Genomic DNA, 26,273 nt, shown 5'->3' on the forward strand with positions numbered 1-26,273 from the left:
CTGACATGTAGGTTGTCTGAAGGTGTTGTTCACGGTTTAGTTTGACTGCAGTTTCTTGTCACTCGTGTAGGAGGCGGATAAGCAAAGCCCTGAAAGAGAAAGGTACTAACTTTAACTTTGATATCAGAGCGGTCGCGAAGGCTTCTCTTCGTAATTCCTAAACAAAATGAAAATATCCGACTACGCCGCACGATTTTATTAAGGATTATAAGAATTATTATGGGAATTCTTGAAATTTGAAGATAATAGTAAACAAGTTTCTTTAAATTGGGTGGTGAGTAAACACAATGAAAGACACGACAGCAGTTTCAAGAAAACAACAGTAACGTGTATTACACGAGACAATATCAATTTGCACCAAGCAGATTAAAGTAGACAACAGCCGAAAATATCAGGAGCGAAAAAAACTTTTAAAAGGGAAGCACACAGTCCACCCAATAAAAGTCCGTTAAAACATCGATAACGGAGGATACAGCCTAGTGTGGTGCGAAGACGAAGTTGGGAGCTCTGTTAACACAAAAGTTCATCTTCCAACTGCCCCACTGAAACACTCTGTTCGCTGAATGCTTCTTGTCCGCTGTCTTCACTCGGCCCTCTCGTGATTCTTCCCTCTCTCGCTGGACCCGTAGCATCTCTGGTGAAATTGTCTTTTCCTCCCTGGAGGTAGGTGTCATATGGGAGGTATTTTCTGCAAAAATGAAACTGAAAATTAAAATTATAAAATGAGAATTTAGTCGTGCAAATTCATTTCCAAAATCTGCACGCAAGAATGCTGCAAAAATTAAAATTAAAATAAAATAACCCCACTTGCCATTTCATTTTCAGCCTGAAACGCAATGAAGCTGCGAAAACGAAAAGTAAAACGCAAATAAGCACTGGCGCCACCTGCTGCTCACTGAATTTTCATTTTCTACTTTGCATTTTAATTTTCAAGTTCTCAACATGCAAAAGTGTCAATTGGCTGGGCTTGGTGATTTTCAACAGGTTTTTTTGGCCTTCGTAGCTGTAGAGCCATTTCGATCGCTAGAATAGGCCTACTTACTTCTCACTTGGACTGTGTTTAATTGACGTGTTTTTGATCTTTTCACTCCGGTTCTGTGAGCTTCACAGCAAAACTGTCTTACAAAATCCGAAGACCACACATAATTGTAGTTTTGAGGAAATGTGCTATTTAATTGAAATAGTTAACATGACAGAAATTCGCCTTTATTACATCATACTTTCCCTTTATTTACACTGAAGTGGTAACGTGACGCTTTCTATTTTTGTAGTATGGTATTGTTCCGTCGGCGCCGATTACTGTAATGGCTCTTCGGCGGAGGGGCTGGAGTGCCGTTTGTAGCAGCAGAAGAGGGATGGAACCAGCTGAGAGACTGACACCTGGGCATCTTCACCACCGCTTCTCCATCTGCTAAGGTCTGTTTTTCCGTGTGCGCGGACATCGGCTGAGCTTCAGGCTCATGAAGCTGGAGAAACGTGTAGCAGTAGATCGAGTTATGACCTCAAGTGAGCCGTGAGAAGCAAGGCCGGTGGTAAAAATGCACAAGTAAAGAGTAAGACAGATCATAGAGGCGTTGTGAAGCGGCCGTGAAGTGCGAGCCTCAAAGCTGAGATCTGCCCCATTGACCCGCGCTATTTGCTTGTTGAGAACTGCAAAAATGCAAAGTGGAAATGTGTTTTACTTTTCAATTTTTGCAGCTTCTTTGTGTTTCAATTTGAAAATGAAATTACAAATGGGGTTATTTACTTTTCATTTTACTTTTTGCAGCATTCTTGCGCGCAGACTTTGAAAATGAAATTGCAAAAGAGAGACTGCGTTTTCATTTTATAATTTTATTGTTCATTTCCTTTTTTTGCAGAAAATACCTCTCATATGTGTTATCGTTTGTGTGCCTTGCCAGCGAGTCTGCCTGCGAGTCCCAGCGCTCAGTGCGAGTGGCTGCGTTCTCTTTGACCGTCTCCTGCCCAGAAGTACATCACTGCTTTAGTCGCTGTCTTGATTAAAGTGACCATCGATTAAACTACGATGCATACCAATTTCCTTGCGTTATCAATAGTCATTTTCCAATCCGCTATATCCTAACACATGGTCAATCGCAGCCAACACAGGGCGCAAGGCACGAACAAGTTGGGCAGGGCGCCAGTCCAGCGCAGAACACACACCATGGAGAATTTAGAATCGCCAATACACTTAACCTGCATGTCTTTGGACTGTGAGAGGAAACCCACGCAGAAACGGGGAGAACATGGAGGGGTGGACTCAGGAAGCGACCCCAGGTCTCCTTACTGCGAGGCAGCAGCGCTACCCACTGCGCCACCGTGCCGCCGGTTATTAATAGTGTAAATACCACTTTATGCAGATTATAACCAATGTCCCCGGAACATGTTAATTTTCAAAACAGGTAAATGTAAACATTTTCGAAGGAAGCAGAACGTTCCGCTTTCACAATGTTGTATGTTAATGTGATACAAAGCATTTTAATCTTCAAAGCAGGTGATACTTTTGCAAAACAGGTACGTCCTGGACAGACATGAACAATAACCTGTAACCAGAAGTTTTCAGGAGATTTGCATTTTCGCTTATCCCCCCGGTCTCAACAAACGGTGCCTATTCCCCCTTTGTTTATTGGATTCTTACATTTATTATTTACACGTTTTTTGCCTAAGAGAAAAAGAAAACCACCCATTGTATAAAAATCTTTTCCCTCTGACAGTTTCTCGGTTTGATTTATCGTGTGCTCCTTGCCAAATGTCCTGTCTGCCCGGCGGTAACGTGCACATGCTGCCGCTTGCTTGTCCTTTTGCACCAGCATGAACTCTTCAATGATCTTACAGGGTTGCTTTTCGTTTGAAATCTGACGGTGAAATCTGTTAAAGGAGATTTTAAATAATGTTTTTCAGAATACAGGTCACACTCCGTTAGATCGAGCTCCGTTTAAATGGAATCCTCATTTTAACGATTTTTTTGGTCGTGTCCAATTTCCTACAGAACTGTTAAAAAAACGACTTACAGCGACGTCCATTTTATTTGTAAAATGTCGTACAACAAAGTCAATTTTCATTTAAAAAAAGCAAAATACGTGTATGGCAATTTTTACTCGATAGACGTCATACTCTCGCTGCGGAATAGAGCGGACCTCAAGAAGAGTTACTGCAGGCGCAAGGCATTGTGGGCTTATCAAGGGGCGGGGTTACTGTCAGTCAAATCTGACTTCACCTGTACTGGGCAGTGCTTTGGAGGTTCCAAGCAGCTCATCCCTGTCATTTATTTCCAGGTTTATCGACGTATGGTTTAACTTAGCAGAGCATATTGATAAAGACTGAGGATTTATTTTTGCATCGTCCTTAAGCTTTTGCCGTGTGTAATTTGCTTGATCAGTTTCCATAGTGTTTTATTTCTTAGATTTTACCCTATGAACACCTGCACAACACAATCTTTCTTTTTTATTGTTGTGTTTGAATGTGCCTTTGACTTTTGTGCTCAAAAATGTATGCATCTAATGATTCTTATTTATAAATTTGACCTTCATTTCCTCAAACTTTGTATCATTATCTTTGTATGTTTAAACTTTTCCAGGTTATAAAAATAGGCGGACCAACAAAAGAGCAGACGGCTGCCAAAGAGAGATGGTCAATCTATTAGGTGATGCCAACTGAGGCTACCATTTTAGAAAGTTAAGAGGTGTGCTCTCCGGACACTGAGGGGAGCCGTTTATGTAACTCAAGGGGTGCATGCTCTGGACACCGAGGGAGGCTCCTGAACCAGACCTTCTAGCTGTGCAATATGGACACAGAGGAATCCTGTTTATATAACTAAAGCTATTTACTTTATAGTAAAAGTTGGAACTTCTCGCTGCCCTTGATGCTAGCAAAAAGAAAACACACATTACTATTGAGATTAGCATTCCACAGTCAGTTTTGTCAACTGTACATGCTGAAAGACTACGCTGTGTTCCGATTCCATTATTACAAATTGATTTTTTAGTCCCAAGCCCTTTATTCTACTGGGCTTTGACCAGTACTTCCAGGTTTGCCTTCCCTGAGTTAGGTCAATAAAGTATAGTAGTGCCAGTGCTTGGTGCCAGAATGGATTCATTGCTCTTTACACAGCTTGCTTTTCTTAGGGGGCAACTTGATTTACCATACTAGCTAGAATTGTGATTGTAGCATTGCAGGCTTGTTTTTTTTAGAGGATCCCCTGCAGCTGGCTCTGAAGCTGCACATTTGCCTGACAGAATGCCAGCTCATACTAAGGGTAACTTATCAGCTACTGTGTACCATCTCTTATGATCTGCCTTGTCCTGCAGTTTTACCAGCAACCCTCCTTCACACAGCTCACCTGAGGTCAGTGGCAACTCGATCTGCCTCACTCTTACCCCAGTATGACGACCTCAAAGCTCCACCAGAATCTGTGCAGCCAGGCAGGTGGACCTTAGCATATGGATGAAGCTTTGGTGAAACTGCTCGGATAACAGTTTCTCAGCTGTCTTCCTCCCTGTACAGATGCTGCAAGTGACATTCCAGATCCTGGTTCTCAGTCTCAGGACTCTCCAGCACATCTTAAGAACAGACAAGCATGTCACTTGGCAATTTGCTAAATCAATTGGCAGGTCTTATCCTCATCCCACTTCCTCACACCAATGTAGTGCTTGCAATCCAGGTACCAGAATAGATCCTCTGCTCTTTACATGAATCTTTTAGGTGGCTCGCTATCCTTAAAAGGTCTGCTCACCTTTGGCATACTAGGTGTAATTCTGTTTGTGACACTGTAAGCTTGCCATTTTACAAGGCTCCCCTGCCACTGGATCTGTGGGGTGTGCTCCAAGAGTACAGAGTTCAAGGCTCATTGTTACAAGCCGTTCAGTCCCTGTACAGGAGGAGCAGGAGCTTGGTCCGCGTTGCTGGTAATAAGTTGAACTCGTTTCCTGCTGAGGTTGGACTCCGCCAGGGCTGCCCTTTGTTACCGATTCTGTTAGTTTAATGGACAGAATTTCTAGGCGCAGCCAAGGAGCAGAGGGGGTCTTGTTTGGTGACCTCAGAATCTCGTCTCTGCTATTTGTGGATGACGTGGTTCTGTTGGCATCATCCGATAGTGACCTCCAGCTCTCACTGGAGTGGTTCGCAGCCGAGTATCTCGGGGTCTTTGTTCACGAGTGAGGGAAGAATGGAACGGGAGGTTGACAGACGGATCGGTGTGGCATCTGCCATAATTAGGGCCATGCAGCGGTCCTTCATGGTGAAGAGAGAGCTGAGCCAAAAGGCGATGCTGTCGATTTACCAGTCGGTCTACGTTCCTACCCTCACTTATGGCCACGAGCTTTGGGTAGTGACCGAAAGAGTAAGACCGTGGATACAAGTGGCAGAAATGAGTTTTCTCCACAGGGTGGCTGGACTTTCCCTTAGAGATAGGGTGAGGAGTTCAGTTTTCCGGGAGAGACTCGAAGTATGAGTATGCTCCTCTGCATTGAGAGGAGTCAGTTGAGGTGGTTCGGGCATCTGGTCAGGATGCCCCTTGGACGCCTCCCTGGGGGGTGTTCCGGGCATGCCCCACTGGGAGAAGGTCACGGGGCAGACCCAGGACACGCTGGAGGGATTATATCTTCCGGCTGGCCTGGGAACACCTCAGGGGTCCCCCAGAGGAGCTGGAGGAGGTGGCCAGGGAGAGGGAGGTCTGGGCTTTCCTGCTTAGGCTGCTGCCACCCGCGACCCAACCACAGATAAGCAGTGGACGATGGATGGATGGATTACCAGCTCACGCTATGAGTAACTCACCATCCCTGGGTGATGCAACTTATCAGCGCAGTTACAGTTTGTATACATGATCTGCTCATCTGTGCCTTCTGATTCTGCCTGACGTCACTCACTTGGGATTAGAGGCAAACCCCATTACAAACTTTCCCCGGCTCCATCCACACTTAAGGCTTGTGCCAATGGACTCTAGCAGATGGAAGACATGTCTGAAGTGCTCTTTACAGGACTGAACTAAGGGGGTACTACAATAATTTTGTAGATCCCCAAAGAATCTATACTGAGAAAAAAAAAATTCAATATTGTCTTGTACTTTACTCCACATTTCAGAGCATCAGAGCGACATATTGAGCTCAAGGATGAGCACATTTGTTTTAATGGTTTGTCTTTTTTAGTGTCTTTGGGTTCGATTAGATTATGTGCTGATTGGATAGGCCTGTAAGTGAGAGCTGCACTTCTTTTGAAGTTGTGACAAAATAAATTACTTATAGATGCATGTGCCTGCATGTATGTTTTATGTAAGGGTATTGTGTTCCAGGATGGTAATGTCTGTGCAGAAGGAATAGGAGGAAAAAAGTGAGGAGCAGACTCCCTTTAGTAAAGAGGGCGTATATTTGAGTTGTACCACAGATGCTGACAAGATGGAAAAATTAAAGTCACCGTCTACGCTGACACTCGCTGGCAATTTGAAGGAAAAATCAGCACAGTAGGGAGCAATGTGATTAGTTGTATATAACCGAGGCTTTAAAGCACTTGACACTTTGTTTTCTAGCGCCATCTCCTGGTCATTTGTCTTAACATTACAGAAACTGACAAAGTTCAGTGATGGTCTATGAAACATCTGACACTGAAAGCTACTGAAAATTCCTTTGTGTCCTTTTCCAGACCTTAATAACTAAAAGTAAAATTGCAACAAAATATAACTAATGCAGATAGGCGCAATATGCTATACTCCAATCAAGAGTTCTAATAAAACAGAATTAAGACACCTTGCTCCTAGTGCCCAGGCTCTTCTTATAAATATTCCTCTTGTACATTTTGTCTTTATAATGTCTCCGGTTATTAAAAATGCCAAATTTTTAAAATCTAACACTGAGCCATTTTTAAATTTCTGTTGTCTCATGACTGTCTAGTCCAGCAGTAGTCAGACTGTATGCTGGGACTCCATGCTATTCCATGATTTAAATGTCCTGATGAAATTGCTTGCCATATTTATCACTGAGCATGCAAAGGTCTTAAGAGATATGAGTCCAAAGTAAGAGTCCAGTGTGGACACTAGTGGGCGCTGTTGCTCCTCTAACCCAACACAACAGACACCAGGCACAAGTTAAAAGCACAAAGAGCTTTTTTTTTACTTTTTAAGGAAACTCTCCCCCCAAGTGTTTCCCACCACCACCGCCACAAGTAAACAATACAGCACCGAATTATTCTTCTTTCTCTTTTCTTCTCTTTCTCCTCTGCTCCTCCCAGCAAGCTTCATCTACCTTCCACTCTGCATCTCTGTGAGGTCAGCCCAGTCCTTTTTATATTGGCCATCCCAGAAGTGCTTCTGGTCTTCTGCCCCCGTGGTCTGAATGGATTAGGTGGGAATCTCATGCCTTATGTCCCTTCCATAACACACCCTGGCGGCATCCATGGTACACAACAGGGTCAAGATATCGAACTACAAGTCCTATGATGCCCCGTGGGCACCACTGTAAACCAGTGGAGCTGCCATCTAGTGTTTTGGGGGAGGCAGTGCCCTTAAGTAGTTGCCTTCCCCCATCCTTTTATCTTTTTGGGCATCCTGGCTGGGTTGGGCAACCGGCCATCCCTTATAATATATAAATATAATTAATAGAACATTAGAACAATCTAAATGAGAATAGAAGATTCTGAACAAAAAAGCTCGCCAGTCCTATCTACTAAATTCTTCCTAAAAACATCAAGTCGAGTTTTAAAAGTCGCTAAAGTCTTACTGTCTACCACGCCACCTGGTAGCTTATTCCATGTGTCTATGATCTCTATATGAAGACTATGGTACTCTGTGTAAGGAGATATTTAGTGACGTAATAACTTAAAAAGAGACAACGGGAAAGGACAAGGAAAAAAGGACATGGCCAGAAAAGGTGACCAATTTTTATAAGGAGATCAGATCATCAAAGCTCAAAACGCTTGCCAAAAATTAAAGTTCAAACAAAACTAGAGTTCAAAGTTGTGCAACAAAAAGAAAGCCTTACTAATGGTTGCTCACTGGATCCTACTCTCAGATAACAGAGAAGGCACACATGTCTGATGTACTGTATGGTCACTTTGATGTTACTTGTCGCACGCTCATGGAGTGTGATCGCCATAGCAACTGGCGATGCCATTGATGTAAATGGCTGTGCCCTATTAAAACATAGTGGCATTGCAGGGAAACAAAATAACTTTTAATCTCTCACAAACATTTTCTAGAGTAAATAAAATACATGTTTGCAAATGATTTTGAAGGGATGAAAAACCCAACATAAACTTAAACCTTGCACCAAACATTTGTAAATAAATAAATACACTAAAACCCATGATACCAATAGGGTGCTTTGCGTGTTTGGTTTGTTGTGGCGAAAACCTCAGAAAAAACAAGCAGAGTCTTTAGAAAGGCAATCAGAATTTAAGACTTTATTGCACAGCATAGAAAACAATTGCAGAGCACATAAAAGCCTGTCTCAGTTCATGAAGTGAGCCCTGAGTGTCTAGTGAGCCCTGAATATATTACAATTCTTATCTCCAAATGCCCCCCTTCCAGTCTCGTTTCCCATGATGTTGTCCCCACTCCGCACCTTTACTCATAACAATCACCTCGTGTTCCACACCTTCTCCTAATATTCTTGCCCCTGAAGACATCCCCATATTAGTCTTCTTCCAAACAGATCTCCTCCTAACAATAGTTTAGCTGGCAGGACATATTTGCCATCTGGCGGTGAGCATCATCTGATTACCCCTCCCTTCATTCTCATGGCGTAACCCTGAGCTGTTAAGATCGATGGCCTTTCAGTCGTTAATCAATTCTTAACAATTAAGCTGAGATCAGAAGGATCCATGTATGAAAACTGGACTGCCTAATTAATAATTCAATAAATGATTACTTGTTGCACTAGCATCCTGTAAAGCTAAAGGGTAGCATAACAGGCAAATGTGCCAGTAAGTGGGGAGCGGATAGCTTCACTGATAAGGGCCAAGCCGTGAACAACCTTGACATGAAACAGTGCTTCACGCTCGAGAGAAAGAAGGAAAAAGACAAGCCTTTAACAACCGATTCTTTAAGCTCACTAATATGTGCTACTATATATTTTCATTTTACTGCCTAAGGTATTGATGAGCCCTAATGGTTACTTGTGTACTAAACGGAAGGTATGACAAAGGAAAACAGAAGTGTTTTGACGACTTCATAACATATTTATTGGGATAAAAAAATATATAGAAATTGGAATATTACAGAAATATTATAGAAATACATATGTACAATTGTTTTGACGAATTCAGAAAACTAGAGATACAAAGGTCATGGCACCAAATTGAAGAGGGGAGGTTGCATAAGGTTCCCCCCTATCCATTCTAGTGTTGGGCTGTTTAGTACACAAGCAAGAAGGACAGGCAGGCACGAGGCCTCTCTAACAAAATAAATGGTGTCCTTCTAACGTTGTTTCAGGCCTAGGTTTTTCATAGCTAAGAACACAAAAAACTAATAATGTAGCATGCATTGATCCTTGATCAAAATTCTCAAGAGGTTCAGCTTGTGGAGATTGCTCCCTATTTTAAGATAACTATGAGCTTTATGATTTCTCAAAAAGTTTTTGCAGACACTTTTGAAGCCCCGCCAAGCAGCTTTCTCAACTTCATTCACCTCTTCTTTACCTGTCTCATCTTGTAACACTCCAAAGAACTGAGGAACTACAAAAATGTCTTCCTTAATCTTGGCACAACTGATCTGAGGAAATGTACAGGTGCATCTCAATAAATTAGAGTATTGCCAAAAAGTTAATTTCTTTCAGTAATTCAATTCAAAAAGTGAAACTCATATATTGCATAGATTCATTATACACAAGAGTGATATATTTCAAGCATTTATATTTTTCATTTTGCTGATTATGGCGTATAGCTTGTGAAAAAGTTCAATATTGTAGACTCGTGGTGTCCCACTCCACTCAGCTAATAAACTAAAAACACCTGTGAAGGGGTCCTGAGCCTTGAAATGGTCTCTCAGTCTGGTTCAGTAGGCCACACAATCAGACTGCTGACTTGACAGTTGTCCAGAAGACCATCACTGAGACCCTCCACAAGGAGGGGAAGCCACAAAGGGTCAGCTGGCTGTTCACAGAGTGCTGTATCCAAGAATATTAATTTGAAAGTTGAGTGGAAGGAAAAAATGGGGCAGAAAAAGGTGCACAAGCAACAGGGATAACCACAGCCTTGGGAGGATTATGAAGCACAGCCCATTTGAGAATTTGGGGGAGATTCACAAGGAGTGGACTGTGGCTGGAGTCAGTGCTTCAAGAGCCACCACACACAGACATGTGTATCAGGGACATGGGCTACAACTGTCACAGCATTCCTGGTGTGAAGCCACTCCTGAACCAGAGACAACATCAGAAGCGACTTATCTGGGCTTACTGGACTGTTGCTCAGTGGTCCAAAGTCCTCTTTTCAGATGAAAGTCAATTTTGCATTTCATTTGGAAATCGAGGTCCCAGAGTCTGGAGGAGGAGTGGAGGAGCACAGAATCCAAGTTGTTTTAGGTCCAGTGTGAAGCTTCCACAGTCAGTGATGATTTGGGGAGCCATGTCATCTGCTGCTGTTGGTCCACTGTGTTTTATCAAGTCCAAAGTCAGCACAGCCAACCTACCAGGACATTTTAGGGCACTTCATGCTTCCCTGTACTGACGGGCTTTATGGAGATGCTGATTTCATTTTCCAGCAGGACTTGGCACCTGTCGACCCTGGCAAAAGTACCAATACCTGGGTTAATGACCATGGTATTACTGTGCTTGATTGGCCAGCAAAGTCGCTTGACCTAAACCCCATAGAGAATCTATCAAGAGGAAGATGAGAGCCAACAATACAAACAAGCTGAAGGCAGCGATCAAAGCATCCTGGGCTTCCATAAGACCTCAGCAGTGCCACAGGCTGATCGCCTCCATGATTCATTAATTCATGCAGAAGGAGTCCCGAATAAGTATTGAGTGCATACATGGACAGACTTTACAGTAGGCCCAACACTTCTGTATTCAAAATCATTTGTTTTTATTGGTCTTACGTAATATTCCAATTTTCTGAGATACTGGATTTTGCGTCTGCAGTGGGTTGGCACCCTGTCCGGGATTGGCTCCAGCAGACCTCCGTGACCCTGTAGTTAGGATTCAACGGGTTGGAAAATGGATGGATGGATGGATGAATTTTGGGTTTTCATTGCCTGTAGGTCATAATCAGCAAAATGAAAAGAAAACTATATCACTCTGTGTGTAATGACTCTATATAATATGAGTTTCACTTTTTGAATTGAATTACTGAAATAAATTAACTTTTCGATGATATTCCAATTTATTGAGATGCACTTGTATTTCTTTACTTCAAGAACCCCATTTTGGTCTTATCCTTTGCATGAACAAAGTTCTTCATAAGTCCAAGTATGGCGTGGACATTATCAGATTTTTGTTTTCTGGAACAAATGAGGTACATCATGGCCACACTTTCAGATCATAGTGGCTCTTTTATCCCTACTGTCCCAATCAAGAAGAATACAGCAGCATTTGGTGTAAATGAGTCGGGCAGAAGTGCAGTCACCTTTACATCTTCCCACTTATTCAACTTATATTTCTGATACTGAATTGTTCTTCATGTTTATCCCACAATGACACAAAATGATGTCAATATAACAGTATAACTTGACAACTCAGCCAGGTCGGGGCAATCTGACGTCATTTTTGGATTCGACATTACAAAGTATTCTTAGAACACAATCTTTGGGGAAAAACTGCTGTTAACCAGTATATGAAATGGGATTAAATGGAGGAGACTGCTCCTTCATTATAAAACTCCAGTTCAGAAATGAGGCATTGGAGTGTTTCATTGTCAAAGAGCACTCCTTTCTATTAACCCCTCCTTTCAAAAAGCTTTTGATGCGATATGTTCTAAAATGCAAAAAGTCGAAAATTGAAGTAAGATGTGCAGAAACCCTTTATGGTAAACTTTCTATGGACTGGGGTACCTCAATTGTCAATATGAGGTCCTTTTGATATTTTTTTTTATTTTTGAAAAGGTGTAGTATATTAACATCCTCAAACTTGCTTAATCCAGTTCAGGAAGCCTCTCTGGTAGCGCTGGATGCAAGTTATGAACCCAACATGGACATGACGACAATCCAATTCAGGGCTTGCTCACGCGCACTAACATAAAAACTGACAGGACAGGGTCACGGATTTGCCTAATCTTCATATCATTAGGAGTGTGTATTCAGGGGTGGAAGGTGCAAACTCCTCACACACAGGGACCAGACATGGGATATGAACCTAGGATGCAGAATCTGGGAAGCAGCTCTGTAAAGTAAATAAAGATTAAAGGAGTTGACTGCTGTGGGTTTAGCGTTTGATTTTTTTTGGTGCAATTCTCAATATATTCTACTGTTTTCTGTCTACAGAGAAAAGGAGAAGCTGCTCATTCCAGTAATGAATCTTAATCTATAGCATGGAGGAAGGCAGTGTGGACATCAAGGAAGAGGACTGCAGGTGGGAATCTGTGTTCCATCAGCAGGAGAGCCCTGCTATTATGGAAGAGGATTGTGAGTTGGTGGTAAAAGACATTAAAGAAGAACCTTCACCAGTATTTCATAGAAATCTCATGCAAAAAGATGAAACGGTAGACAATGTCAAAGATGAACAGGTTAAATCAGTGGCTGTTGTAGGTGAGTTAGACGTGGCACCACATCATTCTGTCAATGTGAGGTCTGAATCTTTGGAATTTGACGTGAAGAGATCAGAACAATCCTCGAGGTCAAGTCTCTCTGGTGGAGGTAGGTGCTAAATGAAATAAAATTGCCATCCTGTGGTTGATGTTCCATACCAGTAGAGACTCTCTTTTCTTTATACTAAGTGCAATAATGCTCGATATGATATATGAATTGTGAGCTGAAAATAATAAGGATTTATAAACCTCTTCATAATTTCTTTAGTGTGCCAGAAATATCTCAGATTTGCTTATTCCAATTCAGGGCCACGGGTGAGGCCAGAACCTATGCTGACCGCACTGGGCGCAATGCAGGAAACAACCACGGACGGGGGTGCCAGTCCATCACATTCCCGTACGCACATGGGTCACTTTGGCATGGTCGGTTTGTCTAATCAGCAATTCCTTGGAGATGTATGAGGGACCCCAGAGGAAAACCCATACAGATATGTGGAGAAACTTGTAAACTCCACATAGACAACAGTCTGGCATGGGATTGGAAACCATGGCACTGGATCTGGGAAGCAGCAGTGCCGACCATGCAGTCTCAAAGCATCATAAAGCACTCTAGAGAAGAGCAACTAGGCTGATTCCAGGGCTACAGGGCATGAATTATGAGGAAAGATTAGAAGAGCTGAGCCTTTTCAGTTTGAGCAAAAGAAGATTAAGAGGAGACACGGCTGAAATGTTTAAAATTATGAAGGGAATTAGTTCAGTGGCTCGAGATGGTTACGGTAACCCTTTGAACCCTACCCTCCTCAGCATTTTAGTGCAATAACATGGTCTCCTCAGCAATTTTCCATAATTCTGAAAAACAATAAATTTACAAATGATTTATAAAAGTAAAATTTTATGATATGACGATAAGCCACACTGTTAGAACAGATTGATACTATAGAACAAGCTGGATCATTTTCATTTTCTACCATCCATTGTACGGACCTGCTGTACCTTTGAGTAATACAGTGGTGTGAAAAACTATTTGCCCCCTTCCTGATTTCTTATTCTTTTGCATGTTTGTCACACAAAATGTTTCTGATCATCAAACACATTTAACCATTAGTCAAATATAACACAAGTAAACACAAAATGCAGTTTTTAAATGATGGTTTTTATTATTTAGGGAGAAAAAAAATCCAAACTTACATGGCCTTGTGTGAAAAAGTAATTGCCCCCTTGTTAAAAATAACCTAACTGTGGTGTATCACACCTGAGTTCAATTTCCGTAGCCACCCCCAGGCCTGATTACTGCCACACCTGTTTCAATCAAGAAATCACTTAAATAGGAGCTGCCTAACACAGAGAAGTAGACCAAAAGCACCTCAAAAGCTAGACATCATGCCAAGATCCAAAGAAATTCAGGAACAAATGAGAACAGAAGTAATTGAGATCTATCAGTCTGGTAAAGGTTATAAAGCCATTTCTAAAGCTTTGGGACTCCAGCGAACCACAGTGAGAGCCATTATCTACAAATGGCAAAAACATGGAACAGTGGTGAACCTTCCCAGGAGTGGCCGGCCGACCATAATTACCCCAAGAGCGCAGAGACGACCCATCCGAGAGGTCACAAAAGACCCCAGGACAACGTCTAAAGAACTGCAGGCCTCACTTGCCTCAATTAATGTCAGTGTTCACGACTCCACCATAAGAAAGAGACTGGGCAAAAACGGCCTGCATGGCAGATTTCCGAGACGCAAACCACTGTTAAGCAAAAAGAACATTAGGGCTTGTCTCAATTTTGCTAAGAAACATCTCAATGATTGCCAAGACTTTTGGGAAAATACCTTGTGGACTGATGAGACAAAAGTTGAACTTTTTGGAAGGCAAATGTCCCGTTACATTTGGTGTAAAAGGAACACAGCATTTCAGAAAAAGAACATCATACCAACAGTAAAATATGGTGGTGGTAGTGTGATGGCCTGGGGTTGTTTTGCTGCTTCAGGACCTGGAAGGCTTGCTGTGATAGATGGAACCATGAATTCTACTGTCTACCAAAAAATCCTGAAGGAGAATGTCCGGCCATCTGTTCGTCAACTCAAGCTGAAGCGATCTTGGGTGCTACAACAGGACAATGACCCAAAACACACCAGCAAATCCACTTCTGAATGGCTGAAGAAAAACAAAATGAAGACTTTGGAGTGGCCTAGTCAAAGTCCTGACCTGAATCCAATTGAGATGCTATGGCATGACCTTAAAAAGGCGGTTCATGCTAGAAAACCATCAAATAAAGCTGAATTACAACAATTCTGCAAAGATGAGTGGGCCAAAATTCCTCCAGAGCGCTGTAAAAGACTCATTGCAAGTTATCGCAAACGCTTGATTGCAGTTATTGCTGCTAAGGGTGGCCCAACCAGTTATTAGGTTCAGGGGGCAATTATTTTTTCACACAAGGCCATGTAGGTTTGGATTTTTTTTTCTCCCTAAATAATAAAAACCATCATTTAAAAACTGCATTTTGTGTTTACTTGTGTTATATTTGACTAATGGTTAAATGTGTTTGATGATCAGAAACATTTTGTGTGACAAACATGCACAAGAATACGAAATCAGGAAGGGGGCAATTAGTTTTTCACACCACTGTATGCTGCAAAACATTTTTAGTGCCGGAAGCAATGCACAAGAACAATTCACATGATTTTCGCCATCTTCCAATCAATCGCCATGTGCCTCCCCTTCCCCACACTGCTTTTGCTTCCAGTGTCAAGCACCCAAACTCCCCTGGGTGTGGTGCACAGTGGCAGGTGTCCTATGGTGAGCTCAGGGAGGAAAGAAACCTGACATGGAGCAGAAGGGCACAAGCTCTCTTTGCCTGCTTGTTCTTCTCTGCGCACACTAAGCATCTGCTGTGTTGAGTTGCTCCCATGCTAAAGTACAACTGAAGTTCATGTCTGTTTTCTTCTTGAGTTCTACGTGAAAAAACAAAACTGACGCTGCTATTAAAAAAACAAAAATGCACCATAACTTGCATAAGTAGCATAACAACATAATCAGACAGCAGTATATTTACAGTACTGTATTTGTGTAGTCTTAATATAGCAAAGGCCAGTATTACAGCCAGCTGGTTTATGTCAACAGATAGGTGTAGCAGCCTTTTGGGAATATGCCTCTGTGGCACTGTGAACTTCAAGATTTAGAGAACAGTGTAGTGTAACAGATATGCGTAGGCCATTATTCAGTCCAGCAGGGTTGTGACGATAGATAGGTGGGCTGTTATACCAGCCTTTCATGTATATACCACTTTAAGGCTATTCCAAAAAACAGCCGGCAAGATTCAAAGGGTTAAAATGAGTTCATCAAGAACATGGCCACACAGTTGGAAACTTGTTAAGGATAAAGTTTGCATGGACATTAGTAAGTTTTTCTTTACACAGAGATCCAAAGACACTTGGAATCAGTGACGAAGTTTTGGGGTAGACAGTAGGAGTTTCAAAACTTGAGTTGATTTTTTTTTTTTTTTTGGAAGAATGAAGTGGGTAGGACTGGCGAGCTTTGTTGGGCTGAATGGCCTGTTTTCGTCTGGATTGTTTGTAATTAACTTCATGCAAAGTGCCCAGCTGTCTAGACGCAGATCATACAAAATGTCCCCACATCAAGAGCCTAATTATGACTGACATGGTTAGTCACCTGGCTCATGCGCATGTTATTTTTGGAAGTGATATTTTGTAATCGGGTCAGAGAGTTTTGAACTCACAGCTGCTGTCAGAGTAACATCTGAACATCTTAGGCTACACTGCTCACTCATCTAATCTACTGACGAGAATACATCAGGAAAAGGAGATCTTGTTTTAATTTAATTTTCAAAATTATTTTCTCTAAAAAGAACTGTCCTGAAGGTTCTTCAGAATTTGAGGAGAATTTCTTTAAATTATTTAAAGTATTTAAATAAGTGTAGGTGCGCTTCTGTTCACATGCTTTTAATGTAATGAGAGGCTGCTCTGTATTGGACTCTCTGATTTTATAACTTGTGGACGCTAGGGGTCACTGTTGCCTCTTACACTCAACAGACAGACATGCAGGATACCCTGTAAAAGCACCAAGAAGTTCTTTTTCATTATTTTCTTCTATAAACAGTGCCCTCCAAGCACCACAGCCACAATAAACAGGAAAGTAATACAATAAGCACAATAACTATAATACAATTCTCTCTTTCTTTTTCTCCACACCTCCCAGCAAGCTTCATCCACCAACCACCCGACTCTGGCTCACTCGCTGGGTGTTTCACAGTCCTTTATATATGGTCCGACTCGGAAGTGCTTCTGTTCTTTCGTTCACGTGACTTGCCAGCACTTTCGGGTCAGATGGAGAAGTTCAGCTTTCTTCAGCCCAGATGCGCATCTGGATTTCTGTCCTCGTGACTCACTAGTACTTCCAGTCTATGAAGGAAGCCTGACTACCCAGGTCATCCTGCAGTGTCTCCTGGCAACACCCATGGTACCCAACAGGGCTTTGAAGCCGAACTCTAGATTCCAAGGTGCCCTGTGGGAATTGGGAATCCAGGGCATCGCTATGCTGCAGCAAAGTCAGAGGCAAAGTCTAAAAGTTGCTGCCTTCCCCCCATCCTTCCAATTTTGGGGGGTCCCGGCCGGGTTGAGCTGCCAGCTGTCCCTTACAAACTTCACATTACTAGGTTATTTATTTATTTATTTTTAACACCAATATTTAACATGGAAATAATTCTTGTACTACCATGTGATTCTATGCCATATTTAGAGCAATGTAATTCTTATAAAGTATCAAAATTAAGGTTGGGAGCAGTGCTTCCTTGAAACTTCGGCGGGCCACAGGATGAGCCGCTGGTTGGTGTGTGTGCTGCGGTGCAATGGCGTGTGCGTGCCTTGGTCTGCTGTGTTGGGCTGGACACAAGAAATATTTTTAATGTGGGTCCTCTGCCAGGTGACAGCCAGGAAGTCCCATCTGGGATGCCACTTGAGGAAGTCAACCCCTCGACACAGACAGGCACAGTGACACAAGTCAAAGCACACATGCTTTTATTTCTTTTCTTTGTTGCCTTTATAGCACACAGTGCACAAACCATCCAAAAATATTGGTCAGTCCCTTCTTTCTTCTCTTTCTTTTTCCTCTCTCTTTCTTGATTTCTCTCTCTTCTTATGCCGCCTACACTGCTCTTAGCAAGCTTTGTCCTCCTTCTCCTCCTCCCGACTGTGGCTCTCTGAATGGAGTGAGGTGGCCTCTTTTCTACTGCACCCAGAATTGCTCCAGGTGCTCTACGGTCATGTGGCAGCACTCCCAGGTGTGGCAGAATTGCTGCAGTCCAGGGCTCTGCAACTGTCCAGGTGCCCCCTGGCAGTGTCAGGGCTGAGCTTCAAAGCTCCGAGCCCATGGCCCAGTGCAATCCAGGCAGGTTGCCTTCTCATGTTCCGGTGGAGGTATTGCCCCGAATGTCTTCTCATCCAGTCCTTCCATCACAGGGGTCTCCCCACCATCCACCACAGTGTACAGTCAAAGAAATCCAAAAGTATGTATAAAGAAATTACAATGAAGTTCATGACTTGGCACATGCATGCTTCTGTTTAACTATAAAGAATTTATTTAATCTGTGGATGTTCATGGAAGTGGTTTCAAAGGTTGTATTCCCTCAGCTGGCATACAGTACATCCGGAAAGAATTCACAGCGTATCACTTTTTCCACATTTTGTTATGTTACAGCCTTATTCCAAAATGTATTAAATTCATTTTTTTCCTCAGAACTCTACACACAACACCCCATAATTACAACGTGAAAAAAGTTTACTTGAGGTTTTTGCAAATTTATTAAAAATAAAAAAACTGAGAAATCACATGTACATAAGTATTCACAGCCTTTGCTCAATACTTTGTCGATGCACCTTTGGCAGCAATTACAGCCTCAAGTCTTTTGAATATGATGCCACAAGCTTGGCACACCTATCCTTAGCCAGTTTCACCCATTCCTCTTGGCAGCACCTCTCAAGCTCCATCAGGTTGGATGGGAAGCGTCGGTGCACAGCCATTTTAAGATCTCTCCAGAGATGTTCAATCGGATTCAAGTCTGGGCTCTGGCTGGGCCACTCAAGGACATTCACAGAGTTGTCCTGAAGCCACTCCTTTGATATCTTGGCTGTGTGCTTAGGGTCGTTGTCCTGCTGAAAGATGAACCATCGACCCAGTCTGAGGTCAAGAGCGCTCTGGAGCAGGTTTTCATCCAGGATGTCTCTGTACATTGCTGCAGTCATTTTTCCCTCTATCCTAACTAGTCTCCCAGTTCCTGCCGCTGAAAAACATCCCCACAGCATGATGCTGCCACCACCATGCTTCACTGTAGGGATGGTATTGGCCTGGTGATGAGCGGTGCCTGGTTTCCTCCAAACATGATGCCAGGCATTCACACCAAAGAGTTCAATCTTTGTCTCATCAGACCAGAGAATTTTGTTTCTCATGGTCTGAGAGTCCTTCAGGTGCCTTTTGGCAAACTCCAGGCAGGCTGCCATGTGCCTTTTACTAAGGAGTGGCTTCCGTCTGGCCACTCTACCATACAGGCCTGATTGGTAAATTGCTGCAGAGATGGTTGTCCTTCTGGAAGGTTCTCCTCTCTCCACAGAGGACCTCTGGAACTCTTGACAGAGTGACCATCGGTTCTTGGTCACCTCTCTGACTAAGGCCCTTCTCCCCCCATCACTCAGTTTAGATGGCCAGCCAGCTCTAGGAAAAGTCCTGGTGGTTTTGAACTTCTTCCACTTACGGATGATGGAGGCCACTGTGCTCATTGGGACCTTCAAAGCAGCAGAAATTTTTCTGTAACCTTCGCCAGATTTGTGCCTCGAGACAATCCTGTCTCGGAGGTCTACAGACAATTCCTTTGACTTCATGCTTGGTTTGTGCTCTGACATCAACTGTCATCTGTGGGACCTTCTATAGACAGGTGTGTGCCTTTCCAAATCATGTCCAATCAACTGAACTTACCACAGGTGGACTCCAATGAAGCTGCAGAAACATCTCAAGGATGATCAGGGGAAACAGGATGCACATGAGCACAGTTTTGAGCTTCATGGCAAAGGCTGTGAATACTTATGTACATGTGCTTTCTCAATTTGTTTATTTTTAATAAATTTGAAAAAACCTTAAGTAAACTTTTTTCATGTTGTCATTATGGGGTGTTGTGTGTAGAATTCTGAGGAAAAAAAATAATTTAATCCATTTGTAACATAACAAAATGTAGAAAAAGTGATGCACTGTGAATACTTTCTGGATGCACTGTATACATCTAAATTATATTAAACCTTTGTCAAGCTCTAAATACAGCACCACATCAAAGAGTCATTTTGAAACTAAAAAGAGTTAGTTACCTTATTAATCTGGAATTCAAATCTGTTAATTGGCCAGAGACAATGAGTACAGATAACAGAAGAATCCTCCATATTGGACGAGCTCATCAGTGAACTTCCTTCAGAATCTGGTCCTTGGAATTTTTGTTCATCTCAGATAGACTAAGGACATGTCTTTCATAATGTTTCAAAATTCACACATGCCACTAAAACCGGAGGCATGATAGGTAGTGAAGAAGCAGCAAAGACAGTTTAGAAACACCTGGATAGTCTTCACTGCATCATATCATCATCTTCTGAGGCTGCTTTTCCTGGTGAGGTTCGGTGTGGCAGTAGGCCAAGCAACCCATACCTCCCTGTCCCCAACTGCAGATTCCAGTTCTTCTTTGGCAATTCCCAGGCATTGCCAGGTCTGTTGAGAGATATAACCATCCAGTGTGTTCTGGGACTGCCTTGGGGACTGGGATGTGCCTGGAAACACTCCAGTGGAAGCTAACCACGTGGAATTGTGATGATATGCCCACACCATCTCAGCTGGTTCCTGTCCATCCAGAGAAGCAGTGACTCTATATTGAAGTTTTGCCAAATTGCTGAGCTACTTAACCCTGTCTCAGAGCCCAGTAGTTATGTGAAGAAACCTCATTTCTTCTGCTTGTACTCATAATCTCATCCTTTCATTTATTCCCCCCAGCTCATGACCATAGGTGAGGACAGTGATGTAGATAAACCGGTAAATCGAGAGTTTTATCTCTAGACTCCGCATCACCTTAACCACTGCGAGCTGGCATAGCACCCACAGAACAGTTGCCACCACTTCAATCCACTTGTCCACCTCAAATTTCCTTCTTAAATCACTCGTGAAGAAGATCTGGAGGTATTTAAACACTTTCACTAAAAAAGTTGTCCCCCCTCAGCTGGGGCCTCATTTATAAAACTTGGGTGGTGTGGATTAGACCATGAAAATATTCACAAGCCAAAAATTGTGTACACCAAAAACAAAATGAGATTTATAAAACTTGCTAAACACACATTTCAACACACATTAAAGGAGCTAAATGCAAATGGCACTGTGCTTGTGGACTGATAAAGCAAAAGAGATCGGTTTTGTAATGTTTCTATGTTATGCTCTTCAAATCCAACATTATGGTGGGGCCGGGGCAGCATAGCTGATTTCCAAGCAAGATCCGTCAGGTTCTTATTGAGAACCTAGTGAGTGCCTGTTCTGTGTTTATAACTGAAATAAATAAGAAGCACTGACAAGTGAATTGGACTGATGGTGACTAACGCGAATTAATGAGGACTGCTCTGTGCAGCCTGGGGAATGTAACTAAATGTGCTGACATAACTGGCTTTCCAAATTTATTGTGATGTCCACAGTCGTCTTTTGTTATGAATCTCGCCTCTAACACATATCCATCCCAATGTCTGTTTAGTATTATGTTATTACCAGCACCTCATATCGTCATGACCAGGGCTGAATTTTGGGGTCTTGTAGCCTTTTCTTATAGTGGAAGCCATTATGCGTACCAATGTTAGGGTTGTGTCCCACATTTCTAGGGGTGTGGTCTCCGAGGTCGTAACCTCAAGCTCATTAACAGACGGGATAAAAGGTCAGCCTTTGTACTAAACTTTACTCAATTTGCGGATAAGTCCTTCAGAACCTTTATCGTATTCTCTTTGTTATTCATTTTCATCTCTTGCCTGGTTTTCGACTTCTTTCCTGAATTTTGACTGTGATTTTCACCTCTTGTCTAAGTTACGTTCACTTCATTTTATTTTACTTTTGTTTGTTTTGCCTTTTGCATTTTTTTCCCGTTTTAACTCAAGAAGTTAGTTATGTGTTTTCCTTCCAAGTCAGGGTGCACATTTTCTGTACAATATAGATTTGTTGGCATAATATTGTATTGTGTTCCACTGATGCTTCTGTATTAATGTTTGTGTTTTTATAACATAGTGTTTTATGGGGATAATACTCTCCAACATGTTTTGGAGTGAAAAATGTTACATGTTACTTTTAATCCTGCATATTACTTTTTCATGAAAGACACTATATAATTTTCATAGGTTCTTTTATAAATGGTGGACAAGAAATGTCCCTAAACATTACCATAGCCTGTTGCCCATGTGTTACATGCACACACTGCTGTATCCACCCCTGGGAGCCTCAACAGTGATGGCTGCACACTTCTGGTGCTGTGGCTTACAGCCATTCACCTTTTCTTTGGCCTCACCCATTTTTCCATCACTAAGCAACTGCAGATGGGGGACCCTCTGTGTCTCTACAGGACCTGAATTAGATGGGAAACCCCCTCCAAGATGGATACTATCTGTAAAAGTGAGGTTCTTTCGATGAGATAATTACAAACATGTTATAATATTTGTAGTCACTAGGACTTCACAGGTGACATCAACATTTGTCCATACAGCAGGCTTCATGTCACGTGGTCCATCTTGAGCATTTTATAGAGTTTGCAGTCTTTTAAGTCTTCAATGCCGTCTACCTCACATATATCATGTCTCCAAAACTGCACCATCGAGAGCTCTTGAGCCCCTTCTGTTGGACGGTACACCAATGAGGCAATGCTGTTGGAAAATTAGGGGCAAGTAACAGTGTGACACAGTGAATAATGGAAGAGTTTCGATAGCTGTACGTCTTATTGTCCTGTATAGTTCGGCAAGATCACTCTGCTCATTGAGGCATTGCTAAATACAGGGAATATTATAAAAAGTCCCAATCACTTATTTTATTTCTCCTTACAAGCACACACTGATAATTTTATCTTCAGCCTAAAGCTCTGGAAGATCTGTAGTCGTTACACTACCATTTGCATTTGCATATGCATTTGTATAATTCCCATCAACCCTCATGCTTCTGCTTTCCAGTGATTCTGCTAAAAGCTTTATTTATTATGTCGGACAACTTAAGCTAGCTATCGTATCATATCGTATTGTAACCCTAACGCGGCTCTTCGCCAACAAAGTTGTCTTTTTAAGCGCACTTGCCTGTTGTATTCCAGCTAAAATGCACAATTGCATATAAGGTTAACCTTTTTCTATGAGTTCTACAGTCTTAGTTACACATTTAATTTTACATTAATGTATTCTGTATGCATGTTTATTGCATGTTTTATTGTTGATTTTGAATCGTTATTTTTCATATGTTGTTGCTGTTATGTTTTGCAAATATGTACAGTCCTTTATAAATGTACTTCCATGCCTTGTGTTTTGTGGGCCACCCTCACATCATCACTTGAAGGTCTCTGGCTGTTTAACACAAGATCATTGGATTTGTGTGTGCAGTTGTGAGTACTGCTTCATTTCTTTGAATTTTCTGCTTTCCTCTGACTTTGTGTTTCTGTTTGAGGTCTCCCACCTGAAGCTAAAGATGTTCGAGCCTGGCCAGTACATGGATAGGAGACCATCTAGTAAACGCTTGGATTGCTGCTGGAAGAAGTGTTGGTTGGTGAGGGAATGTGGATCCCAATGTCCCAGTGCAGTAACGGGAACACTGTGTTATAAAAATGGCATCATCCTTTGGATGAGATCCTGACTCTCTGTGGTCATTAGAGATCCATGGGCATCCTTTCTAAAGAGCAGGGTGTATCCTAATATGCAAGCTAAACTGGCCTGGTCATTGTGGCCCTGTCTCTAGCTGGCCGTCCACCTCATCATTTCACCATCTGATAGCTAACGTGTGGTGAGAGTTCTGGCACCAAAATGTCTGCTGTCTCATCATCCAGGTGGATGCTGCACATTAGTGGTTGTTGAAGTGCCTCCTCACTCTGTACGAAAAGCACTTTGAGTAGTGAGAAAAGTGCTATACAAATGTAAAGAATTATTATTATTGGGACTTGTTGGTTGTAGGATTGCTTTTTAGGCAACTCCTTTTGAGATTTTCCTTATATTTTTTTTATGAATGAAATCTTTCAAAGATTCTTTCCTGCCCTTATTCCATTTATTGTGTGGCTTCTGATATATTTTAGGACATTTCAGGTTATTTTGCCGACTCCCCATGTTTGAAGCCTGCTAGGCCGAAGCCTCTTGGTCACTGTGAGAACTAGCTGGGTTTGGGGTGAGTCTCCTCAGGTATGATAGTTAGTGTCCTGGCCTGTCTTCATGGTCCTTTTAGGAGATCTTACACCCATTTTTATTACCATTGGGACTCCACTTCACAACAAAGAGCTGCATATCTATCTAAATAATCTTACATTCATATACTATCATGTCACACAAATTTATATATATTGGCTTTTATTTCCAATTAATGAAAAAAAAACCATTTTAAGCCGTATACACACATTTCTTCTTTGTTATGTTATATAGCTAACTAATGTATAGTGCACTCAGCGTTTAAGTGGAAGTGAGCTTAATGCAGTTTTTACGAGGGACATTCAAAAACCTTCTGCACTTTTATTAACTCTATTAAGAATTTCAAAAACAAATGACTTCACTTTTCTAGTCACCTTTGTTTGTGATGCAATTTTTCACTGGTGGCACCAACATTTTAATGCCCAATTACTACTCCTCCCGCCTTCACCGTTCCCAGCGAAAATATAAAAGAGCGGAAACTTTTTGAACGTCCCTCATGTATGGTGACTACTTGTAATGTTAATTAAAAAATGTACGAGCTGGTGTTGGTACTCTTCTGTGTGCGGAGTTTATTTCAACAGGCATAAGCTATTCTACATTGAAAGATCTCTCCTATTGGAATATCTCAAGACTTTTCATTTTTGCATAACATTGTGCATTGGTATGTTTCTGCAGATTTGCAAGACATTGGCACCATCTCCTCACCTTCATTTCCTCAAACACCTAAGCAGTGCAGAGCAGAACAAATGCAGAAACATGAAAATACAAAGATATTAAAATCGGGACTTGAGATTCTGACGTTGGCCACTTTGCAGCGGAGTTCCCTGCCTGTTGTGAGACTAACAAGGGCAGATAAAAGGAACACCAAAGAACAGAGGTGTAGTACAAATTCATCTGCTTTGGCTGTTTTACAAGAGCGGAAGAAAAGGTTTAACCCAAAAAGTAAACTCAGGGATAAGCATGATAGTCCTTCAAGAAAGAAGCCACATTGCTGTTCTGAATGTGGCAAGCGGTTCTCTTCCCATAATTGTCTTCGCATTCACAAAAGACTTCACACTGGAGAGAAGCCATACTGCTGTCCTGAATGTGGAAAGAAATTTTCACAGTTTTTTGGTCTTCAGTCACACACAAGAATTCATACTGGAGAAAAGCCATACAGCTGTTCTGAATGTGGCAAACGGTTCTTGCAAACGAGCACTCTTAACACCCACATGAGAATTCATACTGGGCAGAAACCATACTGTTGTTGTGAATGTGGTAAAGGATTCACCACTAGTGGCAGTCTTCACGTCCACAGAAGGATTCACACTGGGCAGAAGCCATATCGCTGTCCTGAATGTGGAAAAGAATTCACCTCCAGTGGTGGTCTTCAGAAGCACAGAGCAATCCATACAGGAGAGAAGCCTCATGGGTGCTCCGAATGTGGACGACGATTCCTCCGCCGTAGTAATCTTAAGACACACACAAGAATTCATAGTGGAGAAAGGCCATATTGCTGTGCCGAATGTGGCAAACGATTCACCACCAATGGCAGTCTTGTCGTTCACAACAGAATTCACACTGGAGAGAAGCCATATTGCTGTTCGGAATGTGGAAAAGAATTCACCTTCCGTGCCAGTCGTCAGAGACACATGAAAATTCATGCACAGAGAGACACCACCAACTTTCAGGATCACTTTACTTGAAAGTATGCAACAAATAGAACTTGCCAGTCTTAGAGATGCATTGAGACCACACTCGAGACTAAAAAACAGAAAATGAGAAAGCGTTAGTCACTTGGCATGTAACAATACCAACTGACAGGAAAATACATGTCCGAAATAGTTACAAAAGTTAAAGAATCTGATAAATTGGGGATCATTAAAGTTTCAGTTTTAAATGATTACTCCATACTCAAAAGTGGAAAGTCAAAAAATAACTAAGTACTAAGAAGTGCATTCTGAGATTAGTGAGATGTGGAATAAAACGATTGAGATTGTGCTAGAGGTGCTGGGATCAACAGACTTTACTAATAAACAACTAACATGCCCACCTGACGTCCTACCAATTACCATCAATATATTCAAACCACAGAAGGTAGCACTTTTAGGGACAATGTATGATTTAGGTTGATTTCTGGCAGCAAATTTAAAAGAATAACACCAGCAGCAGTGTGAAAACGTATCCATCCATCCA

At 42.0% G+C, this 26,273-nt stretch overlaps 1 protein-coding gene across 1 annotated transcript; it reads left to right on the top strand.

The window, feature by feature from the left end:
* Nucleotides 1–1,369: 1,369 nt before the first annotated feature.
* LOC120534453 (zinc finger protein 501-like) lies at nucleotides 1,370–26,273 on the top strand. The gene is made up of 3 exons (XM_039762037.1): nucleotides 1,370–1,416; nucleotides 12,404–12,775; nucleotides 24,774–26,273. The coding sequence occupies exons 2-3, from the start codon at nucleotides 12,451–12,453 to the stop codon at nucleotides 25,781–25,783; spliced, it is 1,335 nt and encodes a 444-aa protein (XP_039617971.1). The 5' UTR covers nucleotides 1,370–1,416; nucleotides 12,404–12,450; the 3' UTR covers nucleotides 25,784–26,273.

The sequence above is a fragment of the Polypterus senegalus genome, chromosome 8 (assembly GCF_016835505.1).
Source record: "Polypterus senegalus isolate Bchr_013 chromosome 8, ASM1683550v1, whole genome shotgun sequence".
NCBI lineage: Eukaryota > Metazoa > Chordata > Cladistia > Polypteriformes > Polypteridae > Polypterus > Polypterus senegalus.